This window comes from Heteronotia binoei, chromosome 7 (assembly GCF_032191835.1).
Source record: "Heteronotia binoei isolate CCM8104 ecotype False Entrance Well chromosome 7, APGP_CSIRO_Hbin_v1, whole genome shotgun sequence".
Taxonomy (NCBI): Eukaryota; Metazoa; Chordata; class Lepidosauria; order Squamata; family Gekkonidae; genus Heteronotia; species Heteronotia binoei.
Window position 1 is genome coordinate 98,764,556 of NC_083229.1, and position 14,245 is coordinate 98,778,800.

The 14,245-nt window shown below is 38.1% G+C and overlaps 1 protein-coding gene across 1 annotated transcript in view; it reads left to right on the top strand.

Annotated features, from left to right (window-relative positions):
• The window catches only part of TSHZ1 (teashirt zinc finger homeobox 1), a 102,042-nt gene extending 91,141 nt beyond the window's left edge, over positions 1 to 10,901 (top strand). The window contains exon 2 of the mRNA XM_060244082.1: positions 6,355 to 10,901. Coding sequence (XP_060100065.1) covers positions 6,355 to 9,527 — 3,173 coding nt within the window. The 3' untranslated portion in view covers positions 9,528 to 10,901. The remainder of the gene's footprint in view (positions 1 to 6,354) is intronic.
• The last annotated feature ends 3,344 nt before the right edge of the window (positions 10,902 to 14,245 follow it).

Genomic DNA, 14,245 nt, shown 5'->3' on the forward strand with positions numbered 1-14,245 from the left:
TTTTAATGCAGCGCTGTCTCCTCTTACTGTAAGAGGCTCACCAAGGTCTCAGCCAGAGGTGTCTGCCAGGGGTGCTACCTGAGATTTTTTTAAAAAATAAAAATGGGAGATTATGCAAATAGAGGCTGTGATGCAAATGGAGCCTGAAATCCTGGCGCCTGCTGATTTCACTTCTCAAGGAGCCCCAGGCAACCTGGGCCTAGAATCTTTGTCATCCTGATCTCTGGTGCTCTCAATAATGCAGCAACCCTTTGCTCAACCAAAGTGTCACCTGTCTAGGTGAGTTGTGCCATCCACTATCTGAAGTGACAACTGCTTTTGAATACCAGCATGTTAACTGACTTCCCTTTCATCATCCCTGTTAGAGAAATAACATTTTCAACAAGATGTTGGATTTTATGGCTCCCTTTGCCCCCCTCTTTTATTTCCTTCACCCATTAACTTAGAGCACCTGATCAAAAAAATTAAAATAAATTAAATAAGCTCGGGAAGAGCTGGAGCACAGAAAGAAAGTGATGCTGGAAGTTAATGAATCTGGTGGCAGAGAGAACATTATTGATGCTGGATAACATGCTCTAACAGCTTTCTCTCTTATTATTCTCTATGTAAAGAATGTATGGCAGTTAGTTGTGTGGCATGATTCTAACATCTGTCCTACCCTATAATGGTAATTTGTATAAGTAATGGAAACAGGTTAAATACTTCCATTCTAATGTTGCCAGCAGGGATGAAAATGAACATTTCAATAAAATATTCTTGACAAAGTAGGTTGGCGGATGGACTGATTCATCTGCATCTCTCCATAGTGATCCTGACTCCAAGGGAAATGTTTGAATATATGGTTTATCAGAGGAAAAGCCAGAACATTTCTCTCATTAGAATCTCTCTGAAAATATACCAGTATACATGCTTTTCACATCTCAATTTATAAGTATTGGCTAATAGCCCTAAAAGATTCAGAGGGTGGAGGGAAAGGTGAGAAGTATTTTATTTTAAGGATTTGTCATTCAGCTTCATTATGCACAAAATCTACTGATGTTGTTCTTGCAGAAACTGTAATTAACACTGACAGTTGGACGTTCATGTGTGCACACACAATTATTTACAAGCTGATTCGTTTTAGCATTCATTGTCAATACGGAGGTCACCTTATTTACTTATGTATTTATACTTTTTCTAGTTACGTTTTTCTTTCTTTCTTGATGTATATTATGAAAGCACATGCTTAAACATATCCTAAATCCACAAAATTCATCAGTCCAGAACCTAATCCACAACTATGAAGTACCTGGAATACTTGGATTTAGGCCAGTGTGTTAGCCTTAAGGTCAATGTAGTTAAATTGGATGAAATGTAGCTACTTGTATTTCACAGGACTTTAGATTCTAGGTTTTATATTAATGGATTTAGCTGCTTTGCAAAAGTGTTAGTGTGTATGTCTGTGCAGAGGGAGAGAAAGAAAGAGAAAGACTTTGACATTATGAATACTGATTTTAATTTCATAATAATTCTGGAACTTTTTTGCCATATCTATATTGTGTGTATACATGCGTTTAGATAAACAACTATAATTTATTATCTCTGCAGAGATGGGAATTTCTTATGATCCAAATACTTTTTATATTAGAGTTGCCAGGTCTTTGTTGGAAAACACATAGAGACTTTAGGGATAGATCCAGGAGAGAGCAGGGTTTGGGGAGGGGAGGGGCCTCAGCATGATACAATGCCATAGAGATAACCCTTCAAAGCAGCCATTTTCTCCAGGGAACTGATCTGACCTCTGCCAGGTGTAGATCAGTTGTAAAAGCGGGAAACCTCCAGGCCTCACCTGGAGACTGACAATCCTATTTCATATATAGGAAGAGCATCTTTCAGCCTGGAACTTGGCAGTAGTTGACTGGTTAGTGGTAATATATATTGGAGATTCTTGTGGCAAAGGAAGTTGTTAGTATCTGTGTGGTGCTAAATAAATATTCAGACAACATGCGTTTTTTGCATAGATGCCATATGAAATTGCACAGGAGTACAGATGTAGGATAGATCAAGGAAAATGTCAGGTGCTTCTGTATCCATTTTACTGGGTGGCCAAACAGGCTCAGGCCCTTCTCTTGAAAACTGCAGTTATTTGAGTTTCATGGAAATGGCTGTCTAGAGTTTAGTAGGCTGCAGCAGAAATCAGGCAGAAATGTATGTACTTCTGTGCACATGCTTAGTTACAATATTGAAATTTTTAAAGCTTTAGCAGTTGTCCTCAATAACTCCTAATCACATGCCATTGATGTTTCATAAAAATTAATCTCATTAAACTGAGCAGTAATTAAGAACAAGAAGGGAAGAATATGTAGTTGGTTGAAATTGATTGTAATTTTTTTCTGTTGATTTTAGTGATTATCCATTGAATTCACATAAAGTGGCCATTGTTTTCTCTTTTTCAAAAATAATTGTGGAAAATATGTCTAGATGTCTACTTACCTACAAAATATATCAGAATTATCTGCAATATAATTTAAGGTGAAGATAAATATAAGTATTTTCCCCATGAAATAGATAATGAAACGATATTGGTATATTTTGTGTACAAGATCAAATATACACACATGTTATCATTATCCCTCTGGCTTCTGACTTCTCAGACAATGGGCTATTATTTACAGAGTACACCTTCTCACTGAAGCAGTGTGCTTTACTACTAATACATACGATATATTGTGCCTCATGTCCACTTGCATTAGAATGCACAAATTTTAATGCTGTTCAAAGATGACAGCACATGTATGGGGAAACAAGCGTGATCCAGAAGGCATATCATATGGGCACAAATTTTAACAAGATAATAGAAAAAAATAAAAAAATAATTCATCATCAGTCCCCAGTTACTTCTTTTTCTATAACTAGAATTTGTTGGATTTCCTTCCCGAAAAATTACAGAGAGGAAGACAAAAGAGTTTGTTTGTATTATGCAGTATAGTAGGTTGTTGCAACCACATTTTTAGCCTTCTTGAAGTCAGTGCTTGGTCTAAATATTTCTCTGTGATTACAAGATGTACATTTAATCTTGCATCATTTTTTAAAAAGAGCTATAATAATACAGAAAGTGTGGGCAGAAATGTTTTATTACAAAATTAAATAATCAGTTGACCTCTCTAGCAGGGATATAAAGTAGTAATTAAATGCAAACATTCCTTTTATTGATAGAGAGTATTGTTGCGCGTTGAAGCAATTGTGGAGTAAAATAGCTTTGAATTAATAGGGTTTTAAAAAATTCTATATATTTCTCTATCTTCTATTCCAGTAAATTCTCAGTCTTAAAGAAATGCACTAACATTTTGAAATATTATGTGTTATTCTCACTACAAATGTTACTAAAATCCTGAATCTGAACTATTATGTTCAACAATAGCAAAAGTGTTAAAATGTGTTGCTGTGAGTTACTGGGGGAAGCCCAGGGTAAACTTGGCAATGCTATCATGAAGAGCCTTTTACTAGGGTCTCAGGCTAGAGACAGGGAAACAAATCTCTCAGACCAAGGCGGGTCAGTCTTGAGAAACATATCCAAATAGAAATTATGTTTTGTGTGCAAATATTCCTTTAAAATAGTTGTCCATGTTTTGTAAACTGTAAAATATTTTCCTTATTGTAGGCTCCTCACATCATGTTGTTTTCTACCACATCTCCAATAGTAGCAAACTTAAGGCGATTTTTCAGCTTTTAGAAAGCTGATGACTACGTGCAAGAATGATTTTTTACTACACAGTGAAAATGTGTATTTATCAGTTAGGTGCATTTAAGCTACTTCTGTGAATTGGGCTCTTGGAATAAATGTATTTTGAGATAGTGACCATCTGCTCATGAATATCACATTTGTTAGGTTTTTTTTTAAAAAAATAGTTTGATCCCGATAAACACGTAATTTGGTAAGATTACATCGTTTTACCAGGTGGCAACACAATAGGAAAGTTTGATGTTTACTGTAAGCTAATAATCAAATTGGATATGTACTAGCATGCTTTATGCCTGTCACTTTTATATATTCATCTTTTTATTTTATTTTTATCTATCAATTGATCTTTCAGAATCCTTACATGGTATCTATGTCATAGTTTAGTAAGAAGCAAAATTCGATATTAGGGTGAGAATTTTTGTTCAAATTACCATCTTTAATTTGAATGCACTTTGTGCTTAAAATAAGTTTAAAGTGATACAGACTATTAAAAGTCAAGAGCTAGGAAATAACTTTAATTCACCACAGAACACCAACAGCCAAATTCTTTCAATGTTTACCCTATTTCTTTTTTTTCCACCATATTTTACAGTTTCCACCAAGCTGCTGTTTGATATGTCAATAAAAGTCTATGAATGAGTGAGTGAATGAATGAATGAAGATGGTGCTGTCAGCAACTGAATTCACCAGCATATTGTGTGTGAGAGAAGTGCCCAGATCAGTTTGCAACAAACTACAGAACTTCTCTAGGTGTGCTGGGTGAGGTTTATAGTGTTTTCATCAGCACCAGGGAGTGAGATGTGTGACCACAGACCTTAGAATACTACCGTAGATCTTGTCTCCAGAATGTACCTGATCCTCCTAGTTGTTAGCCCTTATGTCTTTACACCAGCATGGCTTCAGCTGGGTCCTATGCCACTGTGTTATACCAGTGCTGGATTTAGTTGCCCCCCTGTGCATCTTACAACTTGGTCTAAGGACTCCATCTTTAATTTTTCTTTAAGTATGATATAATTGCATCCACACAGGCACCTTTAATGCTGTTTGCATCTGACTACACATTAGGTGTTTTTGCTTGAATTTATGATGTTGGCCTAACAGATGGAAAAGGCAAAAGAACTCTCCATCATTTAATGCTAATATTGCCAAACTGCAGGTGGAGGCTGGAGATTTCCTGGAATTATAGCTAACTTCCAGATGATGGAGATCAGTTCTTATGGAGAAAATGGCTGCTTTGGAGGATAGACTCTATGTTGTTAGACCCACTGAAGTATCTTCCCAAGCCTTGCCCTCCCCAGGCTCCACCCCCAAATCTCAGGAATTTCCTAGCCTAGAGCTTGCAACCCTAAGTTGATGTATCTTATGTGAGACCATTTCAGTCTTTCAGCCTGGGGACTCATTGTTCACAGTTTACCTTCAAAGTTTTAATTAACTTCTTGATGTGTAATCAATGCAAAAAAAAAGAAGAAGTAAATATGTAATGTATTTTGCATGGCATAGTAGTTATAGCAGTTGGATCTGGTCATGGACGTAGTTTTATTCAATTTTGTAGAATCAATGTATGAATCATGTTGTTAGCCGCCCTGAGCCTGCTCCGGCGGGGAGGGCGGGATATAAATAAAAATAATAAATAAATAATAAATAAATAAAACTGAAACTGAAACATAGTAGTTAGAGTATCAGACTAGTCTCTGAGAGACTCCAGTTCAAATCTCCACTCTGCCATAGAATCTTGCTGGGTGTTCTTGGGCCAGTTACAATCTAGCCAACCTCACAGGGCTCTTGTGCAGATAAAATGAAGGAGCAGGAAACAATGTAAGCCACTTTGCCCTTTCAGTGGAGAGAAAAGCAGGGCATAAATGAAGTAAATAAAACCAAACAACGTTGCTGTAGAAATAATATAGTTGAATGTAAGATCTAATAATAATAAGCAAATAAGAGTCCCAAGATAAATTTGTTCTACCCTACTTTAAATATTATCATTTTTCTCTTTTAACTCTCAGTACTGTGGTGGATAGAGTACTGAACTTGGACTGGGGAGATCTGGCTCATGTCTAAACCTCATTGGGTGGCCTTGTTTGAGATTATCCATTCAAAAACATGATAAATGAGTAATACTAAAGCTGGATGTATGGATCAGCTAATGATAGCTTTTTAAGGTAAATTGGCTGGATTTGATCCTGCTTAATTTTTACTAGTATATGCTGTAATTTGGAATCAAGCAATTATATTGCCTTTTTCCTTAAAGAGTATGGCAATAAATGATTGGAGGAGGTTTGCATCTGCTAAAGCCGGATGTGTGTTCTTAGTGATCTCAAAATGGGGAGAGGTGTTTTTAAAGTTCAATCTTTTGGTTTCTAGCCTCCTCTTCCCTCTACAGCAGGGCTCAGGGTGGGTTATATCATACTAAATAGTTTAAAAATCTAACTTTACAATAGTAAAATAAACAGTAAATAGTAAAATAAATATTAAAAAACCCAATCAATATTGGTGCTTAATAAAAACAGTTGGTAACAGTCAGGAAGAGACAGGTGAAAGGGAAATGGAAACCACAAGTTAAGATTGCTGTTGAACTAGTGACGGTGCTGAAAAAGAAATGTATATTCTAAAGCTTCTTTTCTTTTCTTTTTCAGCATATGTTCCTGAGGAAGAACTGAAAGCAGCAGAAATAGATGAAGAAAGTGTGGAGGACGATGGGCTACCTCTGGACATCCAGGAAAACGATTATATGTGCAATGAAGAAACAGAGATCAAAGAGGCTCAGAGTTACCAGAACTCCCCAGTCAGCACGGCAACAAATCAGGATGCGGGTTATGGGTCACCATTTAGTGAAAACAGTGACCAGCTGGCTCATTTCAAAAACACGTCCTCCAAAGAAGAAGGAGAAGATCATCAGTGCTCAGACAATGCTCCCTACCCACAGGACAGCTTGGCACAAATTAAAGCTGTATATGCAAATTTACTATCAGAGTCTTGCTGGTCCAGTTTAGCTTTGGATTTAAAAAAATCAAAGAGTGGTGAAACCAGCCCGAAGGAAAACACCACTAATAGCAACTCTAGTATCAACATCCCAAGTACCAGTACCAATGCTGGTACCAGTATAAGTACTAGTACCAGTACCAGTATCAGTAGCACTAGTAACAGTAACAGTGGTGGCTCAGGTTATGACTGGCATCAGGCGGCACTGGCCAAAACTCTGCAGCAAACCTCATCGTACGGACTTCTCCCAGAACCCAGTCTATTCAGCACAGTACAGCTTTACCGGCAAAACAATAAACTGTATGGTTCTGTGTTCACCGGTGCCAGTAAGTTTCGATGCAAAGACTGCAGTGCAGCGTATGACACGTTGGTGGAACTAACAGTGCACATGAACGAAACAGGACATTACCGGGATGACAACAGAGATAAAGACTCTGAAAAGACCAAACGGTGGTCAAAGCCTAGAAAGCGATCACTTATGGAAATGGAAGGCAAAGAGGATGCCCAAAAAGTGCTAAAGTGCATGTATTGTGGTCATTCTTTTGAATCTTTGCAAGACTTGAGTGTCCATATGATAAAAACAAAACATTACCAGAAAGTGCCTCTGAAGGAACCAGTACCAGCCATCACCAAACTGGTGCCTTCTACCAAAAAACGAGCACTTCAGGACTTAGCTTCACCTTGCTCACCTGAGCCAACAGCGATCACTTCAGAGACTACTCTTTGTGAAGCAGCAAAGGATCAGAAAACTGCCAACCCCTATGTGACTCCAAACAACCGCTATGGATATCAAAATGGTGCTAGCTACACTTGGCAGTTTGAGGCCCGCAAAGCCCAGATATTGAAATGCATGGAATGTGGCAGTTCTCATGATACTTTGCAGCAGCTTACTGCTCATATGATGGTCACCGGACATTTTTTGAAAGTTACTAATTCTGCCTCCAAAAAGGGAAAACAGCTAGTGTTGGATCCTGTGGTAGAGGAGAAGATACAATCCATACCTTTGCCACCTACCACTCACACAAGATTACCAGCTGCAAATGTTAAAAAGCAGCCTGAATCTCCAGCTGGATCTACAAGTTCTGAGGAGAAGAAGGACTTGGAAAAAGAAAAAGTGATCATTGCTGAAACAGACAAAAAAATTAAAGAAGAGAACGAAGACACTACAGAAAAGTTTGAGCCAACAGCTGTATATCAGTACCTCAGAGAGGAGGATCTAGATGAAAGTCCTAAAGGTGGGATAGATATACTGAAATCCTTGGAAAATACCGTGACAACAGCTATCAGTAAGGCTCAGAATGGAGCTCCTTCTTGGGGGGGCTATCCCAGCATTCATGCAGCGTACCAGCTTCCAGGAACTGTTAAACCCATTCAGCCAACTGTGCAGAGTGTTCAAATGCAGCCCTCTTATGCCAGCAGTGTAAAATCATTGTCTTCGGAGCACAGTGCACTGATCCATTCCCCAGGTAACTTAACACCTCCACCTCACAAAAGCAATGTTTCTGCAATGGAAGAACTAGTGGAGAAGGTCACAGGCAAAATCAATATTAAAAAGGAAGACAAACCTGCAGAGAAAGAAAAATGTTCTCCGGTTAAGCCATTGTCACCTGCTGCTAAAGAGAACAAAGACTTCCCAAAATCAGAGGAAACCATTAAGCAGCAGCAGCAGAAAAAGAATCTAGAAGAAGTTCAGAAGATCAAAAAGGATAGCTCAGCAGATCCTCATACCCTTAATGGCACTGAACCACCTAAAGCAAAAGTCACAAATGGCTGTAATAATTTAGGCATCATCACAGACCATTCACCTGAGCCATCTTTCATTAACCCATTGAGTGCTTTACAATCCATCATGAATACCCACTTAGGCAAAGTTTCTAATCCTGTAAGTCCTTCTCTGGACCCTTTGGCCATGTTGTATAAAATTAGCAACAGTATGTTGGACAAACCTATTTACCCAACAACTCCGGCCAAGCATATTGACACTATTGACCGGTACTATTATGAGAACAGTGATCAGCCTATTGATTTAACAAAGTCCAAAAACAAACCTCTGGTTCCCAGTGTGACTGACTCCATCTCATCTCCTCTAAGGGAGAGTGCCCTAATGGATATTTCTGACATGGTAAAGAACCTCACAGGGCGCTTGACTCCCAAGTCTTCAACTCCGTCTTCTGTGTCGGAAAAATCTGACGCAGATGGAAGCAGCTTTGAAGAGGCTTTGGATGAACTGTCACCAGTACATAAGAGGAAAGGTAGGCAGTCCAATTGGAACCCTCAGCATCTTCTCATCCTTCAAGCCCAGTTTGCATCTAGCTTGAGGGAGACCCCTGAAGGCAAATATATTATGTCGGACCTTGGCCCACAAGAGCGGGTGCATATCTCTAAGTTTACTGGTCTTTCCATGACCACAATTAGCCACTGGTTGGCCAATGTGAAGTATCAGTTAAGAAGGACAGGTGGAACTAAGTTTTTAAAGAATCTCGATACAGGACATCCTGTTTTCTTTTGCAATGATTGTGCCTCACAATTCAGGACTGCTTCTACATATATAAGTCACTTGGAGACACATTTAGGGTTCAGCTTGAAGGACCTGTCCAAATTGCCACTAAATCAGATCCAAGAACAGCAGAATGTTTCAAAAGTCCTTGCAAATAAAACTCTAGGCTCACTTGGAATTGCTGAGGAGGACTCAGGCTCCACATTCCAATGTAAGCTCTGTAACCGAACTTTTGCAAGCAAGCATGCAGTAAAACTGCACCTTAGTAAAACACACGGCAAGTCCCCCGAGGACCATCTGATCTATGTGACTGAGTTAGAAAAACATTAGCGTCCAGGTAAGCAGCCAGGTATGCAAGTGACCACAGGAACATTGCACTAAACTTCATAGTACTGCACTAGGCCTGATCTGAGCCTCTGAAATCAGTCTTACTTTTGTTGCTGAACTGCCTATCTGGACCTTGGTTTTTCTTACATACATTTTGTAGTTATATTTATAAGCTCTTTGTCTGATCTGTGCATGTTTTTTTTAAATCTTTTTTTTCTGTGAGTCAAAGTCTGACCTTTATTTTCAACATCTGTCCTTGATGTTAAGCTAACTTTTGTAGAATATAGCAGGCGACACTATTGAGAGAGGTTAATTTAACAGTAAAGAAAGACACAAAGAACAATAATAAAAAGACATCCTAAAATTACAAAGTTGCCATGACGATAAAGGTCACAGAACCCTGTAGTGTCAATTTTTTAACCCTCTGAGGACTGTAATAGCATTTCTGTGCCTTTCCCAAAAGATCTTTTTTTGGTTTTGCTTTTAAAAAGTTGTTTCATCCTAATCAAACTATGTCATGTCACAAAACAAATTTAATTTTACATGTAAAAATAAGCTTTTAGAAAACAAAGCTGCAGATCCAATTTGTGAAGAAAAGATGCATGCAGTTCTTTGAAGATGGTGAAAAGCTATCTAGTGCTCAAGGGGTTACAAAACCACAACCATGTTTAAGAAAATTAAAAATAACAAACCCAGTTGCAACTATGCCCAAACCCTCTGGATGCTGAATATTGTCACTTGGTTGGCCAAAAAGAAGAAGAAGAAGTAGTAGTATGCAGGCTATTTAAAAAAAAAATGTAAAAAAGCTTTTTCTTCCCCACCCCCTGTAAAATACTGCAGTTTATAGTTATTTACAAATGTAAGCTTTGGTACAAGCTGAACTTTCTATGGTGTGCTGCATTGGTACATGAAAGCAAAATAACAAACGGGGCAAGTGTTGGATTCAGTTCCTTGTAAATTGCCAGCATCAGCTTAGGGTGGGGGGGAAGTATATGTTACATACCGTACCATTTTAAACTGTTCACTTCCTTTGTACCTTCTGGCTATGTGCTTTCTCTTTTAACTTTTTATATTGTCATTTTATATTCGATTTCTGTGTATATAATGTAAAACCACACCTTTTTGAATAAAATTTAGTTCCTTGCAGCTTGAGTTAAATAGAGAAATTTTACTGGCACCTGCATCTTCCCAGATGCATGTACTCAAAGGAACTATTTGACAAAATAAATAAATAAAAATAAAGCAAGCAATGCACTATGAATTATACATTTTGATGTTTTATCATTAATATTGTACAGTACATTTTTTTTTGGTTTACACAATTAAATCCACTGTTTCCTCAAGTGTAAAATAAACCCACATGCAGTTCTTGATTTATGTATATTGTGATGTCGTCGTTATTGCCTTTGAGGTCTTCATTTCAGCAGTGAGAGGTTTCAGCCTGAAGTATGCTTGGAGTCATTTGTGCATTTCAGCTTGGTCCAGTCTATTCTCCAAGTCCTAATGATGTCTCAGAGTGTTATTGCCATGGTTTATAGATGCTGATGAATTCAAAATCATGTGGCTTTGCCAGTTAGGAATGAGCAGTCTATTTGTCTCTGAAATGTACAAGGTCTTCCTTTCTTTTATACAGCGTCTCCTACTATATATCAATTAGAAGGCGGTATTCACCTGTCCGTTGACATTTGTGGAAGACTGCCAATTGCCTCATCATATACTTGTGTCTATTTAGTGGCTAAAAAAAATCATAGTCTGTCTCCTTATAGAAGGAAAGGAAAATATGCAGGCTGTGTTTTTTGTACATTTCTACCCACCCCCACTCTAGAAAGAGCTAGTCTGCTGGTTTCGATATTTAGCCTCAGCCCACTACTGAGTATACAAGACAGTGACAAGGACCTTGGGCTACTGTAGCCTTTGCTGTGTCCTAGAATGGCCCATTCTACATCAAGTGGCTAACTACCTGTTCTATAGAGATATTTATAGTTAGGCTTCTTCCAGCATTGTTCCTTTCCCTGCAGCTGTGGGAATGATCATACACATAACAGTTCCTTCAACAAGAAATGTAAAGGTGTTCCACAGTTAAGCACACCTTTTTCTCATAGCTTATTGTTTGTGTTCCTGATCACATTAAAAAAATTGTGTAGCTATGAATGATAATAAAAGCACTTCCTTTTTTGGAAATCATAATGTGAGGAAAGGCCCTCAATCCAGTTCTTTCCTTGTTCCTTTCGCTAATTCACTTAAAAAGCCTGGCTCAGAGTTTGCTCTCTTGCACAAAGTTATCTGTGCTATTTCTTATATTAATAAGTGCAGTTACACAAGAGTGAAGTAAACCCGATCTGTACATGCAGGTGGGAATGAGGTGATCAAGTTGCAGAGCTGCAAAGGTGATTTTAACAAAATGTTCCCTTGCATAATCATTTTGGAGGCCTTTGTGAGGGCAGAATAACAGGAGATATAAATTTTATAAAATAAATAAATAGAAATAGTAAATTCCCTGCAAGAAGAAAACTAACCTAGCAGGAAACTGGCTGAGGTACAGCACTTCCCTGGTTGTGCTACTTGTTATTAGCCTGGAGTTTGGTTTCTCATATATTTTTTTAAAAACTTATATAGTGCAGCCATAGATTGGTTTATGTATTGCCCTCAAGATTATGTCACCTTATTTTGCTACATGTGTAGATCAGGTCCTTCTCCTCTAGCCATGTACTGTCTTGTTGACACATAAGGTGATCCAGCCAAACACGCAGTTTTTATGCAGCAAAAGTAAGTACACTCGACCTATTGCTGTTTTCATCCTAATAGTTGGGATTCTGTTCTTTGAGTATACTTACAATACAGTATACTTACTATACTAGAATTGGCTCCTCATTTGCTTTCTGGAACTGAATCTTCTGGACAGAAATGTAAGATTTTTCATATAGATCCATCAAAAATTATCTATAGATAAATAATTGTGAACTGTAGGGCTGCTTCTTTTGCATTTCCCCTTTCAGGTTTTGAAAATGTGTGTAGGGAAGTATTCAGAAAACCACAGCCTAATGTCTATTGATCACACATTGATCTGTTTAAAAATCTTGCCCCCCCCTCTCCTCTTCCATAAGTTCAGAGCAGCTTAAGCCACTCTGTACTTTTGAACTAAGATGAATTGTTGTACCATTAAACTGAGAATGCACCATTGGATAGCAATGCTTGACTTCTGTGCATGTGGGCACACCCCATTGAAACAAGTCAAGGGGCAATCACAAAGCGTTTAAGGAGCTTTACAAAGCACTTGTGTCTCACTTTTCCAGTGCTGCAAACCTGCTACATGAGGGGTTTTTTTAAGGTAGTTGAATTGCTGAAAGTGGCTTGTACATGCAGAAACTGTTCGGATTAAATTAATCTGTGGTTAGTGAATCAAAGTTCTTGTTAACAGAGACCATAGATGAGATAATAAAATGGTTCCCAGACTAAACCATTCCAGACTGAAGGTGAAGGATTTTATAGATGAATGCTTCTCCATGGAAAACTTAAAAATGGATACAGAACTAGACATCAGGAGAGAGGCTGAACAAAGAAGAACTCCTGGACATCTTATATTCTACACATATGGATTTTATTTATTTTTTAATACAAAGTAGAACTCAGCCTTATGATTGCCCACCTGCAGTCTGAAATGTTATCATTCAGGTTTATCATTGCATCTGCCGTTAGTAGGGCTTTTTTTTGTAGCAGGAACTCCTTTGTATATTAGATCACACCCCCTGATTTAGCCAATCCTCCAAGAGTTTACAGGGCTCTTCTTACAGGGCTTACTGTGAGCTCTTGGAGGATTGGCTACGTCAGGGGGGTGTAGCCTAATATGCAAAGGAGTTCCTGCTACAAAAAAAGTCCTGGTTGGTAGTATAAACCAGGTCAAACTGATTGCCAATATGGAAACTTGGCCACAGATATTTTTAAAAGTATGAGGCAACTTTTTGAGAAGGATAGAACACCACCATGCTGCCTTCCATCGTTAGAAGTCTGGTTCTTCTAAATCTCCAGCTGGCAGCTCTCACCTCTGGTTAGTAAACAGATACTGATTAGTACTAAAAAAAGCTAGAAAGGCTTTATAGTGAACAAGCCCACAGAAACAGTAGCCTTTTAATTTCTTGTCTTTCAGCAGGCAATGACCCTCTGAGGTTTTGACATTAGTTCTTACTTGGAATACAAGAAGGCAGACCTGTACCTTTTCAATATTACATTGGGAAGTAAAGCTGAGTGTTATCACATCAGGTGTTTCCCTTAATCTTTATTTCTGTTCTGTTCAATGCAGATGTCACTTAAAATGTAAAAGGGAGCTGTTAGAGCTTTCAATGCACTGAGTGCTCTGACAATTAATGCATGGGAATGCTATCCATTACACATTTTGGAAGAGAAGAGTATTCAGCAGGAGTGACTTCGAGAGGTTACTTTTCAGGAACTGCAAGGAAGACTTGGATGGCTGGATGGAATCAGGTTGTTGTTTTTTAATTGATCAACTGGCTTGTTTTTTTATTTATAAGTGGATGGATCAGTTAAATTGAGCTTCCTGTTACTGTAAATCAGGAATGGTGGTGTTTGGAACTATTTTAATGAACACAATAGCTTTGAACAAAAGATCAGCTTTTTGCCCAGAGATCATTACCAGCATTTATACGCTTTGAAAATATAATTTCTGATACACTGATACAAATATATAGGAGCAAATAAGATTGGTT